The following is a 19769-nucleotide window of genomic DNA, read 5'->3' on the forward strand; positions in this document are numbered from 1 at the left end:
CAGGAGCTTGTGGAATCGGTTAGATATAGTCGGCCTCACCTCGACACATAGTTCCGGCTCTGGAACCCAAGTCCTTGAGAGGGGTTGGACTCTCTCCTTTGCTGGAGTTGCTCCGGGTGAGAGACGGAGGGCCGGGGTGGGCTTTCTGATAGCCCCCAGACTCTCTGCCTGTACACTGGGGTTCACCCCGGTAGATGAAAGGGTTGCTTCCCTGCGCCTTCGGGTCGGGGAACGGGTCCTGACTGTTGTCTGCGCTTATGCGCCGAACAACAGTTCAGAGTACCCGCCCTTTTTGGAGTCCCTGGGGCGGGTGCTGGACAGTGCCCCGACCGGGGACTCCATTGTTCTGCTGGGGGACTTCAACGCTCACGTGGGCAATGACAGCAGGACCTGGAGGGGTGTGATTGGGGGGAATGGCCTGCCCGACCTGAACCCGAGTGGTGTTCAGTTATTGGACTTCTGTGCGGGTCGCAGTTTGGCCATAACTAACACCATGTTCAAACATAAGGATGTCCATCAGTGCACGTGGCACCAGGACAGCCTAGATCGCAGGTGAATGATTGACTTTGTAGTTGTATCATTTGACCTGTGGCCATATGTTCTGGACACTCGGGTGAAAAGAGGAGCAAAGCTGTCAACTGATCACCACCTGGTGGTGAGTTGGATCAGATGGCAGGGGAGGTCGCCGCGCAGACCTGGCAGGCCCAAACGAACAGTGAGGGTCTGCTGGGAACGCCTGGCGGAAGAACCTGTCCAGATGATCTTCAACTCCCACCTCCGGGAGAGCTTTGACTGCGTCCCGAGGGCAGAGGGGGACATTGAGTTCGAATGGGCCTTGTTCCGCTCTGCCATTGTCGAAGCAGCGGCTGCGAGCTGTGGCCAGTCGCGGCGGTAATCCCCGAGCCCGCTGGTGGACACCAGAAGTGAGGGGAGCTGTCAGGCTGAAGAAGGAGGCCTACAGGGCATGGTTGGTCTGTGGGTCTCCGGAAGCAGCTGATGGGTACCGGCGGGCCAAGCGGAGCGCAGCAGCAGCAGTCGTGGAGGCAAAAACTCGGGCATTGGAGGACGTAGACTATTGATCGGCTCCAAAGAGGTTCTGGGAAACCGTCCGGCGCCTCAGGGGGGGAAGGCAGCAACTTGCTCACACTGTTTACAGTGGGGGCGGGGAGCTGCTGATGTCAACTGGGGACATTGTCGGGCGGTGGAAGGAATACTTTGAGGAGCTCCTCAATCCCACCAACATGTATTCCAGTGAGAAAACAGAGACGGGGGTCTCGGGGGCGGGTCGTCCAAATTCTGGGGCAGAAGTCGCTGAGGTAGTGAAGCAACTCCGAGGTGGCGGAGCCCCGGGGGTGGATGAGATTCGCCCTGGATATCTCAAGGCTCTGGATGTTGTAGGGCTGTCCTGGCTGACAGGCTTCTGCAACACTGCGTGGACATCGGGAGCAGTGCCTCTGGAGTGGCAGACCGGGGTGGTGGTCCCCATTTTCAAGAAAGGGGACCAGAGGGTGTGTTCCAACTACAGGGGGATCACACTCCTCAGTCTACCTGGTAAGGTCTACTCCAGGGTGCTGGAGAAGAGGGTCTGGTCGATACTTGAACCTCAGATTGAGGAGGAGCAATGTGGTTTTCGTCCTGGACGCGGAACCGTGGACCAGCTCTTTACCCTCGCCAGGGTGCTGGAGGGGGCATGGGAGTTCGCCCAACCAGTCCACATGTGTTTTGTGGATTTGGAGAAGGCTTACGACCGTGTCCCCAGGGGCATCCTGTGGGGGGTACTCCGGGAGTATGGGGTTGGTGGCCCCTTGCTAAGGGCCATCCAGTCCCTGTACCGAAGGAGCATGTTCGGTGACGGGAGGATCTCGTCCCTGCTTTTTGCAGATGACGTGGTCCTCCTAGCTCCATCGAACAGTGACCTCCGGCTCTTGCTGGGACGTTCACAGCCGAGTGTGAAGTGGCTGGGATGAGAATCAGCACCTCCAAGTCTGAGGCCATGGTCCTCAGCCGGAAAAGGGTGGATTGCCCACTCCAGGTCGGGGGGGAGGTCCTGCCTCAGGTGGAGGAGTTTAAGTATCTCAGGATCTTGTTCACGAGTGAGGGTAGGATGGAGCGGGAGATTGACAGGCGGATTGGGGCAACGTCAGCAGTGATGCAGGCGCTTAACCGGTCCTTTGTGGTGAAAAGGGAGCTTAGCCAAAAAGTGAAGCTCTCGATTTCCCAGTCGATCTACGTTCCAACCCTCACCTATGGTCACAAGCTCTGATAGTGACCGAAAGAACGAGATCGCGAGTACAAGCGGCCGAAATGAGTTTCCTCCGCAGGGTGGCTGGGCTCAGCCTTAGGGATAGGGTGAAAAGCTCAGACATCCGGGAGGGACTCGGAGTAGAGCCGCTGCTCCTCCACATCGAGAGGAGCCAGTTGAGGTGGTCCGGGCATCTGGTAAGGATGCCTTCTGGACGCCTCCCTTGGGAGGTGTTTCGGGCATGTCCAACCGGGAGGAGACCTCAGGGCCGCCCCAGGACACGCTGGAGGGACTACATCACCCGGCTGGCCTGGGAACGCCTCGGGGTTCCTGCGGAAGAGCTGACGGAAGTGGCTGGGGAGAGGACTGTCTGGGCCTCTTTGCTGAGGCTGCTGCCCCCGCGACCCGGACCCCGATAAGCAGAGGACGACGAGATGAGATGAGACGAGATAAACTACAGATCACCTGTAAAGCATTTTAATAAATTAATCTATCATAATTAAAACAACTGGAGACTGAAAACAAACTGATATATGGGTCTGATCACTTTTTTAATGAACTGACATCATTCCAGACAGGATGTTTGATGTGTGTCTGTGACTTCCTGTACGGACTGAAGGCTGCTGGAAACTGTTGGGAAACTGTCCGATTTCACCGCAGCTTTTTGTCACCACCCCCCGCTGCGGCCGCCTGCTCTCGTCTACTTTTCAGGCGAGGCACAGTTCTTCTCGAACAAGCCTATTGTCTGTGGTCTATGGATCAAGGCGAGCGCTTCTTCCTACGCGCTCAAAATCATAGGTGCAGATTGGCCGAAGAGGAGTCCTGTGTATCTGTGCTCGATTGCTCTTCCTTCATCCTTAAATTACCCGGATATCTGTCACAGTAAATTGAAAGTGAATTTTGAGAACTGAATTTGAATTGTGAGAACTGAATGTAAAGATATAGAAATAAATTCAATTTCAAATTGTACTGTTCAGATTCAGTTTTTCAATGCAATGATTCAAATTAACAATACAATTTCAAATTATGTGATTCATATTCAGTTGTTCAATGCAATTATTCAAGTTTAGAAATTCAAATTCAAATATAAATGATTCAATTTCAAATATAAATGATTCAATTTCAAATATAAATGATTCAAATTCAGTTTCTGGTGGCACATATTTCAGCCCACAGAAATACTATTTGGACTAAATACATAAAAACTACTTCAGTCATCAAGAGAACACCATAATCAATTTGTAAAATAAAAAATTACATTAAAAAATTGGTTCATTTATATATGTATGATGTATGATTCAAGAGTTATGGTTATCCCTCATTTTGACCTGTCTATCACAAATTTGGGAGTAGACATAGCTCTAACAGTCTCCCAGACTTTATTTTTTTAGTCACAGCAACATGTAACCAATCAAATGAAAGCTTAGAGTGCTGGGCAGTTTTCTATAGCTATTAAAAACCTGATGTTTCTCACCAAATAGCGACAAATTGGGAAGATTTCCTATAGGTCATAGCTTTTTTCATATTTTTTCTGCTAAATTTTGCAAAGAAAAGCCAATTATGCATAGACATACATTTTAAATCATTAAAATAACCATTTTAATTGATTTCTCATGCTTAATTTATGCAAAAAGATGGTTTATTTGTCTCTGTACAATATATGGTTCAAAAGTTGTGGATACATTTAATTTTTAATTTTTTCCATATATTCCGATTGATGGAATTCGAAATTCCGCCGGAATTCCGAGGACTACCCTTTTTTCGCGATGGGAACATCAAAATTCATTATCTACAGACCTTCATGATTCCAAAAATATAGGTTTCATTTAGAAATCCACCGTGACCATGGGGACCCCCCCTTCCTACTAGACTATTGTTCCGTAATCCTGCGAGAAAAGAAGAAATACAAGCCAAGACACGAACCAAACCACAAACATCACCTCCTTAGTGGAGTTAATAAAATAAGCAAGAATCAGTAGATGCATAAACTGGGGAGCATCTTTCAATGTGATTACTACAGATGCGACTCCTGACTTAAAGCTAATGTGGGGGGGGCCTTGGCCCCTTGGCCCCTTCTCTATGTCCTGCCACCCCACTTCCAGCGCATTTGCTTGGACCACACCCACCTTTGAACTCAGTCCTTTGTAAAGCTTTGTGGCTGCATCTTCCACAGTTCTGAAGGTATCACAGTGACAAGACAAAACAGCTTCTGTGATTGTTTTGCTACAATAGGTGTCTCCAGGAACACACACACACACACACACACACACACACACACACACACACACACACACACACTCAAAAGGTGAATACCAGCCCCACTGTAACTGCTGGTACTGTAGTTATCATTCAGTCCTTGTTTACATTATTAAAAACATGGCCCATTCCGATTGCAAGATTTTTTTCAGTAATCAACATTTTGTCCAGAGAAAATTATGTATCTTCAAATTGGGTAATTTTGAATTTTTCAGGAAAAAGCGAAGACTTAAATGTCTCTTAATGTACTGAGAAAATTCTCCAACTTCTAAGCCGCATAAACAATTTAAAAACCCTTTTGGAATAGCGAAAACTGCCTTGTCACGAAGGTGAAAACAAGACTGTTTTCCTGAGCTCATGCAGTTGATTATGTTTTGGAGATACAATGTTTTCACACAGGAGTGCAGATGGTGTAGTTGAGATTTTAGAGATGCATTAAGTGGTGCATTCTCGCTCCTCTGCCAGCCTCTGTGACCTGCAGCAGTCACCCAGAAACCATTTCTTTTAGCCAGACAAATGAATTTGTGTCCAAGCCTAATATTGCCTCTCTGTGTCCTTTCTCATATGCAGTGCTAATGTAAATATATATATTTGAGTGAACGTGCTCTCTGAACTGTCAGTACTACAGTATGTTAGACATTTGAAGTACTTAATATACAATTTGACAAATCATGAATAGATCAGCGAGTAAATCTGTTACAGAGGGATTGTACTCTTTGCTCCAAAATCAGCTTAGTAAACAGGTTTGTAACTTTAGATGAGTGTCATACGTTCAAGAGTAGTACATGGCAATAAGATGTTATACAGTTCAAAGTAATAATATCTCCTCTTAATGTGCTCCAAAGTATCCAGATCTGAGAACCAGCATATCTCACTGAATGGGACATTTAAATGACTTCACCTGAGTTACACAAGAGCCGGGCACACTGATGACAATGATGATGGATGATAGAAGTATAAAGATGGATAACAGGATACTCCCATTAACACCACATTTTTCTCAGCCTGCGTAAAAGCACAAGCCGAAGAGACGAACTGTAATTTGGGTAATTTTGCTCCGCGCTTCACCCTTTCCTTTAATGACAATAATTATCTGAGGAAAACATCTGTAGGATGTGTTGTCTCCTCCTCCCTTCCTCTCCTTCTTTGTCTGATCAATGTCTTGCTAAATCACCAATGTGTTTCCTATTATTCCTCCTCCTCCTTGTCATGCTGACATTTTACGCACACTGTCTCTGTGCCTCTAACACACTTCCTCTCAGTACAAATGAAACTAAGTTTATAAACCGTAAACTTGAGAAGGGTCATTGTATTTGGGTTCAAAGCATTTTTCTTCTGTCTTAACTCCCCTCTTAGCACAGTATGGTGTTCCTCCATCACATTTGGAGTCAGGGGTATTTAGGCAGCAAGAAAATTGCTTGAAGCTTTTACTCACCCCAGTGGTTTCTCCAGTCGACTGGCTGGTGATCCAACAATCTCCCCAAGAGTACAGAACATCTGACCCAAAAAGTCCTAGAGGGAAGGAAGGAAAGAAAGAAGGAGGAAAGGGAGGAAGGAGGGGGGAGCAGGTTGGCATATGTGAAGTGGAAAGACAAGAAATCAGAGTATAGTCAGACTTGTTATCTAAAAAATATTTTGCTACCACTGGAAACCATGCAAATGAGAATACAAGATTTTTTTTTTCTGCCAGAGAAGCTTGTTCATTCATGCTCCTTCAAATTTGGTCAGAATTCAAATCTGGCCCGTGCATCCATATGTTTAACCAGAAGAAACTGTGGTTTTGTTGGAGAACATCCTAAGTCATAAGTCAATGAATGTATTGATGTCACGTGAACACATGTTATTTATTTTATGCTCAAAGATGCGATTATCGTAATTGCTGTGCTCAATAACACATAATATCCAGTTTGGTTGTCAAATATAAAGTTTGTTGAGGTGAAATCAAATGCTGCCTCAACCATGGAGGCTATATATGCATGGTAAGCATGGTTTAATGCAGTGGTTCCCAACTGGTCTGGCCTGAGGGTCTACATTTGCCTTTAGACATCTGGTCACAGGTATGAAAGACCAACTTAACACCCATTTAGCATATCTTCATCCATCCATTCCACCTGTGCATGGATTCAAACCCAGGAGATTTTTGCTGTGAGGAGACAGAGCTAACAACTCTGCTAGCCTTACATTTTACTTCATAAATTAAAATAACCTCATTACAACTGGGACTTAAGGCTCAGAGAGAGTCAGAGAGTGTAATAAAAACAAACATTTAAAATAAATAAAGGCATTGCAGTAGCAGTTACAACTAATTTAGGCACAACGCCAGCATCCATAGGCTACTTTTACTGTGAAATTGCATGCTGTAGTGCCTTTACTCACAAGGAAGCAGGTAGTAGTACTTCAAAAATGCAAGTAAAATTCCAAAGTAAAGTGGGTTTTGTTTAATTGACGGAGTTGACCAGTATTAATTGTGACCCACCCAGAACAGAAGCCCCTTGTGGACTCTAACCCACCTGTTAGGAACCACTGGTTCAATGAATTGTGAAGGATAACAGACAAATGGGAGAAGATGGAGGGATTCACAGCACCATGAACTATGACAAGAAACATGAGTCACAACAGTGTGGGACACTGATGTAGAGACAGAGTGACATAGTTTTATAATCATGTCTTTAACCAGACAAAGTCTCAGTATCACCCTCTCAAAAAGACAAAAAAATCATACTGTGTGTCCTACATAAGGTTGGGTACCCATGGGCACCTGGCGGATGACCCGCAAAAAAGGTGATTCACGGATGGTATTTTGTCTTAATTTTATTTTCAGGCTTGTTTCTGAGTGAAACAAGGAGCATGCAGGTCGGACCGCAGGAGTTGGATAACAAATATATTAAATTTAGATTCAAATTATAATTAAATTTAATGTTTTGACATTTTAATCCTCTGACTGTTGACTACGTGTGTCGGCTCTGTCTTCTGAGCCAGCTGGAATATGAGAGCCTCTTCAATCAGGCGCGTTACTAACAGGCATGCTAACTGTGGAGATATGCTGCTCAATATTAAAAGAATAACCTAAAATATATTCATTCAAATTGTATTCTCTGAATTACCTTCATTTTAAAATAAATTATCTTAGTTTTACATGTATGAAATGTCCCAAAATGATGACTTTGAACATGCTGCTTAACCAAATTATGTGAACAGTGCATGGTTATTTTAGGATCTGCAGGTTTGGGTCAGGCAGGAGATCTTGTGTTGACGGATGTAGACGGTGCGGTATTGCACATCACAGTGCTGGTTCGGGAGCAGGTCTTTAAATTAGACCAGTGCTGTGTGTTTGGTTTCAACAAAGTTTTTTTTTGAGCTGATCACAGCAAGGATGTGGGACAATCTAACCAAAGACTCCTTAAGTTTGGCTTTGGCAGACAGGCGCACACTAAATAATTCAACACCAGGCTATAGTGTGTTTCATTTTGATGGTCTGGGATGCCCACTGATTCCAGTCACTGTTCCAAGGAGGAGCCTGGAATATCTCACCATCTTCATCATGTTACAAAAACATGCTGCAAAAGCTTCTGAAAGACAAAATGACCGAGTATTTATTTTCATAGTGTGGCCGCTGTGGAGCCCTACGTGACCGCAGTGATGGTTAAGAGCTGCACAGATGGGTTGGCTCTCAGCTTTTTGTTCTGATCAGTGACGTCATCCTTCTTCCCGAGAAAAGGATCATTAATGTGAGGCAGCAGCCATGCAGTGTCAGAAGTGAGAGAGATGCTGGGACCTACGTTGAGTTCTGCGGGCTTCCAGAAAAGTTGAGCAGCAGCAGCAACATCAACAGCAATGACAACAACAACAACAACAACAACAGAGCACATCATATACCAGGACACAATACTCTACCAAATACCTAGCACTCCTAGCACTGCTCAAGATGGTGAAAGTGAGATTGTAGAGACAACATGCTGTGTCAGAACTAAAATCCAAAGCAGACAAGAGGAACCAAAGCTTGTGATGAAAAAATGCAAATCCCGGTCATCCAAATACGTCAAATAATCATCAATACTGATTATTTTGAACTCTTGTCAATGCTTTCTGTCACCATAGTTTCCACTAATCTTTTTCTCCTGAATCTAAAATTATCATATGAAATAATACATTACTTGAAATGGAAACTAATGGTTAAAAGCATTGCATAATCTAAGTTTTTCTACATGACAGAATAGTAGGTTTAATCCACAATGCCTATCACTGCAGTACCATTAGAACAAAATCAGAAATAAGAGGATAAAAGCCTGTATAGAAAGAGAATTAGCATATTTATAACACAATTACTGCACGGATAACCTCGGTGAAAGTCTGAAAACAAAGAGTGAATAAGGAGAAAAACGAACGCGTATTTGGATACTTCCAAGATCAGGCAATAAAAAAGGGTTTGCTTTATTTCATCAAGAAGGAACCATGCAGCAGGCAACACCCAATTAAAGCAAAACGAAAAATTAGACCACAGATAAAAAAGAGCTTGGCCAAACGCAGATCACTTTGAACACCATATTCCATCAGACAATATTGACTTTCAAGTCATTCAAGCCAATAATTCAGATTTTACTCAAGACTGGCCTCCATTTATCTGTGGTTCAAGGTTAAAATATGTGCACTCACATGTTTGGACAGGTCTGGGCTCTTAGAGTCGACATCATACCTGAGAGGAAAAAAAAAAACAGCAAAGCCAATTTACTTAAAAAACTACAGAGGGGACTTTTATCTAAGTGGAGACATTTTGAATGATACGCTCTTAAAGGCAAGATTTAAAGCGAGCCCTGGTGATCTGTCATCACTGGGAGCAGAAAAGAAATGCTCTCGCAGCGCTAATCTCATCATGGCTTCTCAGATGTTCTTTTTGTTTATTTGTAGGTTTAAGGGCACAACGTCTCAGGGAGGAGAAAGGGTACAGTATGATTGTATTTGAGGAAGGGTATGAATTAAAAGAACAGAGGAAAGAAGCAGAACAGGATGAAAGAAAATAAGATAACATTTTAATTTACCAAATTGAAAACCACAGTATGTAAAGAGGTGGGTGGACTCATGGGAGATCAAAAAAGACAAAGATCATCACATTACACATCACACACTACAATTCAAATTTAGCCAAGATAAAAAGAGGATGGGATCTTAGTGTCTTTTCAGATGTTACTATATGTGGAGCAGAGTAATTGGAGAAGGGTTCAACAAGACCTTTTTGCATCTTCCATAATAATGAGTGGTGGACCTGGGCTGATTTGCATCTGAATATAAAGCTATGAAAGTGAAGGAAGTAGAGCATATGTGATGTTCCAAAATGAAACATCAGATGAAACGATAGATCCTGTTTGCGTGGAGATTATTCAGGTTGCACTCGCTACAGTGCTTATGAGTTTCTATTAGCATTAATTGAAATAAAAAATCAAATGATATACTGCAGAGTTGCCAATATGCATCTATGTTTATGTTGTGTGGTGGTATAGCTAGGACATATAGATGGGCTGCGCTAAGATGGGCTTTCATTCTGTTAATTTTTTGTATCCATGTAAAACCACAGCAAGTGCTGAGGAAGCATTCCTTGTGTGTCAATCCTATAAAAAGCTTACAGTTAACTGTTAAAGCTACCCATTGTCACACTATATATGCAAGGATAATGACCACTCTTGTGTCAGAAAGACATTTAATGAGAGACAGAGAAAAAGACAAAACTGAATGGTTGTAACGAACATGAAAATCACACATATGTCACAAGATGCATCACAAGGTCAAATGTCTTGTTTCCTTGACCGCCCCCTCCCCCTCCTTCATTAGGCTACTGTCAAGCCTGTCAAGCTTTCAGTTTTCACACAGTATATATACAGTTCACAGCAATAACTTTGGCAGATTTCTAACATGAAATTCTGTAAATCCTTTGCTAAAGGATTATGTTTTGTTCGTGAAAGCCATATCTCAAGAACGACTTAAGGAAATTTCTTTAAATTTGGCACAAACGTCCACTTGGACTCAGTGATGACCTGATTAGATTTTAGGTGATCAACGATGAAGGTCATTGTAACCTTAAAAAAAAAAAAAAAAAAAAAAAAAACATCTTAGGTGCCCACCTTAAAGCCGTGGTGATTGTATAGAATTTCTGTGTCGTCTCGTTGAAGATGTTTGTGAAGCAACATTCATATTGTCAACTCTCATGTGTTCGCATGAGTCTGGACAGACATGGATGTAAATTGTAACTGCAACTATGCACTTGATGGCTACATACATCTATGTGCTATAAGAGGATAAAATACAGGTCCCAGGCAATGAGTCATAAACACCTGTTAATAATCCATGTGGAAGACATAAAATTAAGTGGCAGTATTGCTCATCTTTTGCAGGGTAGAGCTAGTTTCTCTCAGTATTACAGTGCAATATTATTACCAAAGACTGTAATTAAAATGCTGATCATCTAACATAACCTTTGTTGGATTCGTATCATAGAAAAATATGCTTGGACAGGCAACACAGAGGTTAGAGTTACGCTTTCATATTTGTATTGTATGCTTCATTTTGCAATAAAAAAGGATTTCATGAGATAGAATAACTGGTGAGTTTGTTCAATGTAACTCTAACAAAAATTTTGCGACAAGTTGCATAAGTGGAAACTCCCCCAAACAGAGTGAAGAGCAGAAACCAGCCACAATTGTTGCTTTAACTTCTGATATAGCACCACAACGAATCGTGTGATCCCAAAAAACTGTATTCTTGGCTGATGACATGCCCCTTCGCCTTTTGGAAATAACAACTTACTTCTGTAGGTGTAGATATTAAGCTAGTTAGCCAGGCATGCTAATGCTTGTAGCGTACTTTAGAGCAGACAATAATCCATTCCATACACTTTTGCACTTGTGTTTTTGGTTTTGAGAGAGAACTCATCCTCCAACCTCTTGATATATTGCTCTTAATAGAGCCCCATGCACACCATTACAGGCATGTGGAGAAATCCAAAGCTCGACAGTTCTTCAGTGCCTAGTTACGGTTGCTAATCTATGATTGGGCAATTGCTGTTTGGGGGCAGGGTTTACCAAACAGTCAGTTCTCACGACTGTATTTGCAGGGATTTCAACAGGCACAGAGCGGAGGAAGAGAAAAATACATCACAGCAAAGGAGGACAGAGGGCAGGAGAGAAGATACAATGCTGATACGACTTCAAAGGAAATCACTCACAAGTCGAAGCGAAGGTTCTGCTTCTCCTCAAAAAAGTAGTCCAAGATGTACTTTCGAACAAAGTCTGGATTTAGGGTGTTGTCTATCACCTCCGTTCTGCCAAACTGTGGAAGGAGAAAGACAGCTGGAGGTCAGGAGAGAGAAGTGATGAAAGGGAAAGCAAGACAACAAAACACTTTGATAAACAAATACAGTTAGTGCTGTTGTCGCCTTGCAATTTCTTTTTCCCGCCCCGCCCTTTTCTTCTCTTCCTTAGACTCTCGTTTATCACATATGTATACACATACATTTACAGAGGCCTGATTAATGGAGGTGCTTTCACACGCTGCTGCTGTGCAGAGGAACGATGTGTTTCCTGGTTCCTTGATCCTCGCTCCTCTCCCACATTAATTACAGCAGGATAACTCACTCATGAACCCCACAGAGAGAAAGAGATAAAGAATAGGTGAGGAAAATGGGTAGAGAGAAACACAGAGAAACAACATAGGCACACTGTGAGAGAAAAAGAGAGGGTAAGAAAAACAGCTGAGCATGTGTGAAGAAAAACGGGCAAAAGTGGAGAGGAGGAGAGACAGGGGGAGTGGGAAAAGAGTGGGAAGAGAGTGGGGGAGAAAGGCAGTAATTAAGGCCTTCTAATTAGTGGGATTCTCACTCCCAAAGTGCCAAATGCGGGGAAATATGCCAGAGAAATGGCTGGCAAAGACCCAGCAACACCACATGCATGCATATACTGTACAAAAAGCTGATGAAGAGTTTCAAATATGAGAAACAGTATGTACATAAATCATTTAAAGCCTGCTGAAATTCCCCTATTCAATCAAATACTCCAACTGTGAAGATTTCAGATGGTAGCAGTTGGTGAATGAAAAGGAGCAAGTCTACATTGTGATCGACTATATAGCACGCCACAATTTATGGTGTTATTGAGGGACATTTACTTAAGGCGTTAATATGCTTGCTCTATTCCTGGCAACTACTCAAGACTTTGAGTGGCTTATTGTAAATGTCATCTTAGCCATGACTGGAGTTAAGTTGTTAGAATGCCCCGGGCCAAATGGTTGTTCTTTGGCCCCTATTACACCCACCCTACGCTGTTGTTTCGTATATGTACCCTGTCCACTTGGAGTTCCATCAAGTGTAGTGCGCAGAGAGATTAACAAGTACCTCAAGGTATTCTGTATGTCAGTCTGTTAGGATTATGAACTATCTGAGCATACCATATACCAAAATAATAAGGTGTTTATTTTAACATGGGATGGTCAGTTTATATTTAACTTTGATGAAATATGCAGTTACTGAAAATACGTACAACTAAAACTGGGAATTGGTGCTCAATACCTTTAAGGTATCGACCAACACCCAATAACAAGCAGACACACAATACTTGCATTTGATCCCTTTACCACATCTAGAAAAAAACTGTATGGTTTTGCTCACAGCCGATCACCACAACCATTTTTTCATTGAATGCAATATGTGATTGGCCCACTACCACAGCAGCTACAACCCATACACTCTGGATATGGTGGTTCAACTTGCTGAGATGCAACCAAAAGGGTCGAAAGTATGGCTGTAGAAAATACCTGTGGTGTCTGGTTGCATTTCACGCAACTAAATGCTTCCAATCACATGATGGGTGTTAAATGAAGGAGTAGCAAACGGTATGAAATAAAGCACTCTACTGATATCGGTATCACTTTAAGGGTGCTGTACTGCTATTGTTACTGGTATTCTAATACATTATTATTTTATACAATACCCTGTCCTATCCAACACAGTAGGGCTGGATGACATGGAGAAAACGGAATATGATATTTTTTAACAAATACCTCAATTGATATTGTGAAAATATGTAGAGTTGACTATTGGTGCTTTCACAAAATATTTACACAATGAGGTTTTTGATACATCAATCATCAGTAATGTGGATGTAATGACTAAATGAGTGAAGGCAAATAATAGAACAGCTACGGCAATACAGAAAATAACATCAAGTTACTGTAATGCAGCTTTTAAAACCAGGAAAAGACACTTTTCACGATATCCAAATCAAAGACGATTTCTCGTATCAGGATATCGACATAATATCAATGTACCGTAAAACTTAAATTAAAAGCCTAGTCCCAACTAAATGCCCAGTCCCTTTTACTAGCCTGGTGTGGCTACACATTTTGACAAATAAGGTGTCTCAATTAAACGCCTGGTCTGGCTGCCAAAAAGTTCATTTTTATACAAGTTCTTTGGATATATAAAATTGGATTGTTGACTACCCGCTTGGGCTAACATTAGTTTGCTGTTAAGATCGTGCATACCATTATAAATGTAGCCTATAAACTTTTGTAGAAAAAAGTCATTCAGATTTACCTGCATGACAAAAAAACCAAGTGGTGACCCCCTTCTGCTGAAGCTGCCCACCAATCAAAAGAATCTCTGATTGCATTTCCTGTCTTTGCTGAGCAACAATTTGTCTAAAAGGAATTAAAGGCTTGTCCCACAAAGACGCCTGTCCCTGATATAAGCCTGTAGCCTGGTTCCAGACCATAGACCCCGCCCACTCAACTGAGTAGGCTTGCATCTCTGGTCTGGCATACTTCAATGAATTTGTGATTTATCTCGTCCAAACGATGGACGGACCAATGAGCGCCGGGGGTCTAGCGATTAGCCAATCAGCGCCACGCTGAAGTCAAGCTGTACGCCGGTGGGTAACTGGTGAGGATAGCAACAATGGCGACCGCTACAGATCCTACAGACCACATTAACGATGCTATCGAGGTATTTCGCCACTGCTCGCGTTAATGGAGGACCAAATTAAGGAAGCTGCTAAACTGGATTTAACAGCGATGCAGCTGGGCATGCACGACGGAGACATTTTAAACAGGCAATGCACGCTTGTTTTCGGCACCCCTGAGGCATGGATACTAATGACGTCAGATCCTGGGTGAGTCGTTGATCTCTACTGATTGGTTAGGGAAAAAATCAAATTCCCTCCCCCTTGTAAATCGCCTTCAATGGAGGCAGTGTCAGACTGAAGGTTCTGGGAGCTTCAGTCTGACACACAATAAGCCTGTTGAGTTCAGTGATTTAACCAATTAATAGCCTGGGCTACTAATTGAAGTTTTACGGTATGACCCAGCCTTTATACACAGTGAACATCGAGCTTTTGAGAGGGGCAGTAGCTCTTTTTGCCAGGTTGGTAAACAATCTTTGATTGCTTACAAAAATATAATCTCCAGGTTAAATATAGCTTCTTTAACATGACATTTAGTTTCATTTTTATCTAACAAAGAAAAGGAAGAAAGACAACCTCTTGATTCCAGTGACTCAACGATCACTGTTTCTCTAATTAGATTTCGTTGTTTTTTCTTCAATAATTATCTTAATCAGATTAATTTTAATGAATTAATCTTTATCTCGACCCTTCATTAATTTGGTTTCAACTACTGGAGGGGTAATTCAGCTCAGGCACTCAGCTGGAATCAGAGTATTGCTGTTTCATGTTTCTTGCCTGCAGTGTACAATATGGATGCTAAATCTGATGTTTTGTATCATAAGCAAAAGTGATTTCCAAAAATATAAGCAATGTAATAAGAAATATAAATAACGAGACATATGCATATTCATACACATCCTGTACAAACTCATACACACATACATGGATACACATTTGCACATTTTGAGTCAAGTTTTAAAAGTAACAACAGAGTCAGCTGATCTGATTCTCAGTGGAAGGCTGTTCCGGAGCGGAGGAGCCAGGACTACGAAGGCTCCATCACCCTTTGTAAACATACGACTGTGTTGGAGCCAACACATGCCCCATTTTTATTGGGAGGCTGCCAAACTCTACAATTTCAATCAATGTCAAAGGAAGCTATTTGCAAGTAGGAGCTGATGTTGTTTTCCATAATATGGACGGGAGGTACTGTAGGTGGATGCGTGAGTTAACCTCACCTTTTCAATCAATACAGTGAAAACAACAAACACAATACAATGTGGGCAATTAGGACAACACAACCACTATAAGCCCATACACTTCTATATTGTTACACAATGTATAACGCCTCTTTGAACTCTGTTTTTAAGGTTATATTTTTCTCTGTTGAACTCACTCACTCAGCATCTAAATTTAACACCAGGGAGGGTGAGAAGAAGAGAAAAGGACACTGATGTTACATCCGTGAGCCACCCATACTTTCTAAGAGACCCCGAGGTGTTGATGAGCGCATGTTAGTAAAGAGGCGGGTGATGGCAAAGATGAGCTTCATAATGTGATTTCCCAGCTGAGTGGAAGAGACAATACTGAGCTGCAGAGTTCATTAGATACTGCTGGGCTGCTGGAGCAAGCTAATGAGAATCTGGCATGAAGTCCCTGACCCGCACCCTCGACATGTACACACACACACACACACACACACACACACACACAGATGCAGAGCAGCTAGCACACATATGGCAAATTGAACTCTTCAGGCTTGCAACAGCGACTGTAGAGACCTGCAGTGTCCGATATTGAAATGCGAACATGTCTCTGAAACACAGACAGGAAAAATGTCACACACACATACACACACACACACACACACACACACACTGTGAGTGAGAGGTGTAGAACAAAGGCCTCAGCAAAGGAAAATGATAGCAGGACATAAATCTAATCTTTCTTATTTTTGTGTCGTTGTTTTTTTCTTCCAAACCTGATTTCATTATCTTCCTCCCTGGAGCACACATGACCCACACCTGGGGATTTGTGCTGTATAAATGTCCTGTTGTTCTTTAGCCAACATGGATTTTTATTCTCCTCACACCATGTTCAGCAGACAGTAACATAGTGCTGATATAATGAGCTTGGTGGATTCTTGTGTTCTCACAGACTAGAGAGGTAAATGACGCTGGTGTGAATCACTGCAGACTGTGTGTAGCGTAGCTTTTTTTCTGTTTGGCCTTCAGTGAAAAGCACTGGTGTGCTTTGAAATCCTCAAGACAGAGAGAAATATACAGAATATTGAACAGCCCCCCAGGTATGATGGTGAGTTTAGGGTACTTCAGTTGTTGAGGGAGGAGAAAGAGCCAAACAACCAGCTGAAAATCATTTCTCCCTCATAATTTTCCCCCATAAAAGGTGGCTTCATTGGGGAAATGCATCACAAAGTTTGTCAGAGCTTTGACCTAGAGCTGTGATAGCTGTATATGAGAATGGGACACATGTACATATAGATGCTACACTGAAATAGACACATGCATACAGTGGTGCAGCTTCACACACTCACATAGAGCACTAAGTGTTTAGTAATGTGTGATGTCACAAACAAATTAGACAGTGGGAAACACAGAAAAGGTCAGTCATGTCACAACTTTAATAAGCTCCTGTTAGCACCATTCACCTTCTCTCTCACTCTGTCTCTAAAGTCCTACTGTGTAAGTGCGGTGTATTTTCTTTCCTTACAACAATCCTGTGCTGCTGCATTGATGTGTGCAGGGTGCTACACGGACTGACGTGCACAAACAGTTGTACTTTTTAGGACTTCAAACAAGGACAAATTAAGTAGATTTGTTTCGAGCTCCCATGACCAGCCCTGGCCTGTGAGGAACTGCAGGTGAGTGACGGCCACTGGCCCAAAAAGACTTTCTCCATATGCAATTAAAAAGAAAATAAAACAGCTGTTCAGCCATAAATATCAGTACTTAATCTCTAAGGCCCAATAAAAGCTAAGAATTTTCAAACAACAGTGTCGGTGAATTATTTTTGTGCCATTCATGTGTGTAGGGAGCCAGCAGGAAGCCAAAAAACTACTTTAATGTGGAGGCTTTACGGGCCTCAAAGAGCCAGAGGAGGCCAGTAAAACTTTTTTGATTGATCCACCTGGTGAGCAGTTATTTTAACGACACAATATCAGGTTCTATAAATGCATCCATGGTGTGTTTTCTGAATTTCCTAAACTATGAAATGACATCACTATTCACTATGATTATGATCATTATCACACTATGATATGATTCACATCATGAATCGCATCCTTATGTGGCATATTATGTGATTTTCCCAACAATACACATATCGGCTCTAATTCATGAAATGTTAATAGATCTGTGAGTAGATTTGCACACAAAAAGCCTTGGTACTAAAAACCTACACTGGATTCATTAACCCCGGGGGAGACTGTGATTTGATTGTAGGCATGTGTGTATGTTCATGAATGCAAATCAAAATTATATTGACAGCACGCTCCTGCTAGTCAGCAATTAGCGTACATCCTCGCCTATGAATAGCCAGTGACGACCATATATGGAGATGATAATTACTATGGATAGGTGCATCCTGTCGACCTGCGACCATGGAGCAAAGAAAGAAGAAAAGAGAGACAGAAAAACTTTGCCAATGCTGAAACTGAAGTGAGGCTGAGAAAAACATTTTATTTTCTTCTGTTATTAGTGGTGTGACAGGGACAGGTAAATCAAAGGCCTGGATGTAGGTCACAGGTGCAGTTAACTCCATGCCCTCTGTTGCAAGAACCATCCCGAAAGTTAAACGACAATGGTTCCATATGAAACTTGATGCAAATAACGCGCAAGTACGCACAATAAAAAGCACAACAGCTATAGGAGGAGGCTCTCACCAGTCACAGCTCTCTGCCACAGACAAGTGCATTGCTTGCATCATCGGAGAGATCTCTCTGTCAGGGGAGACAGCAAAGTGCCCCCACTGGAACAGTCAACAGCAAACTCAGGAGGTACGGTGATGTACGTGTTATATTCAGTGTTAATTTGCTCTACATTCTGACAGCCATCACTAATAGCTTAGTGTTTGGTCAGTAACGTGGGTCTCACAGTGGGAATGGGAAGCAAGAAATGTAGAAAACACAAGTCGTTTTAAACAACTAATTCTCATTTTTATGAAACCTAATCTGACGCTTAAATCTGCTAAATGCCAACTAATTTAGCTAAATGTGTTATATTTCTAATCTCTTGTCATGTTTAACTTACATGTTTCAAAGGCATCTGCACATTGTGAACATAACAAAAATTGTAATTTCTAATAATGACAAGCAACATTTATGTGCATTCCTTATGCATACAAGCACTACAAGCAGTCAGAAGAAGACACACATTTTATTGGTAACTATGAAAAGATCTGAGCTACTAAAATATTGATGAATGCCAAAATACACAAATTTCCTTCTGTGAACAGTTTACACAGAAATTTGTCTGCTCATGTTTCATGAATGAGACCCATTATGTGTAAAACTGATTTTTCTGCTCAAATTAGCCTGTTAGCTTGGATTTGAAAGTTCAATTCAGCCAGATTGAGGTGACGTTGCATGGGAACAAAATTCTTCACTTCACCATGTCTCGTGCCACACTGTGTGCAGCCACGAGGCCACGCCCCCTACCTTCGTTTGCCACCTCACCCCTCTACTGCATGTTTTTAAATTTACTGAGAGGGTGGGTCCCAGACAAATTTTAAGGAGTGGTTACTCTTTCAAGAGTAAACTAAAGGCTCTATGTCATTGGTCCAACAGCCCATTGGTCCGACATCCCATTAGTGTGACGTCCCGTTGTTCCGATATGTGATTATACTAGGCTATACTTTATTTGTGTACCATAGAGGATCAGCAAACGCAACAAAGGGCATCATGATAATTTCAGAACAACGGGACTTCAGAACAATGGGTTTAATATGGTCGGAACAATGGGTTGTCGGACCAATGGGCTGTCGGAATAATGGGCTGTCGGACCAATGGGCAGACCCCAAACTAAAAACATCTGTAGTAACTGAAAAACTGCTCACAACATTTATATTGTGGCCTCTACTGTAAGCCTTTGTAAAAATCAGTTCACCAGCATCAGTCTGGGTGTGTTCAGAGGTGTGCTCTGTTGCAGCTGTACATCATCACTGCAGCAAGGTGAGAAGTTGCACCACTGAACATCAGCAAAACAAGATTTTCAGGGTGTAGAGTTATCACGCTAATATGTACATGTGTTATAACTGACTTCCAGGATTACAGGGCTTTGCTTGATTCCATGTCTCACTGACTTAAAAAAAAACCCCACAACAATAATGAG

The 19769-nt window shown here is 42.3% G+C and overlaps 1 protein-coding gene across 2 annotated transcripts in view; it reads right to left on the reverse strand.

Moving 5' to 3' along the window:
- The window catches only part of cpne5b (copine Vb), a 185029-nt gene that overhangs the window by 115274 nt on the left and 49986 nt on the right, over positions 1-19769 (reverse strand). Inside the window, exons 4-6 of one of the 2 annotated variants that reach the window (XM_033627403.2) lie at positions 11712-11815; positions 9152-9191; positions 5934-6010 (exon numbers count right to left, since the gene is read on the reverse strand). In XM_033627403.2, the coding sequence (XP_033483294.1) occupies positions 5934-6010; positions 9152-9191; positions 11712-11815 (221 nt within the window). Of the gene's footprint in view, positions 1-5933; positions 6011-8277; positions 8287-9151; positions 9192-11711; positions 11816-19769 lie in introns of those variants that run through there. The other variant, XM_078166346.1, reaches the window with a different exon arrangement.

The sequence above is a fragment of the Epinephelus lanceolatus genome, chromosome 1 (assembly GCF_041903045.1).
Source record: "Epinephelus lanceolatus isolate andai-2023 chromosome 1, ASM4190304v1, whole genome shotgun sequence".
Classification (NCBI taxonomy): Eukaryota; Metazoa; Chordata; class Actinopteri; order Perciformes; family Serranidae; genus Epinephelus; species Epinephelus lanceolatus.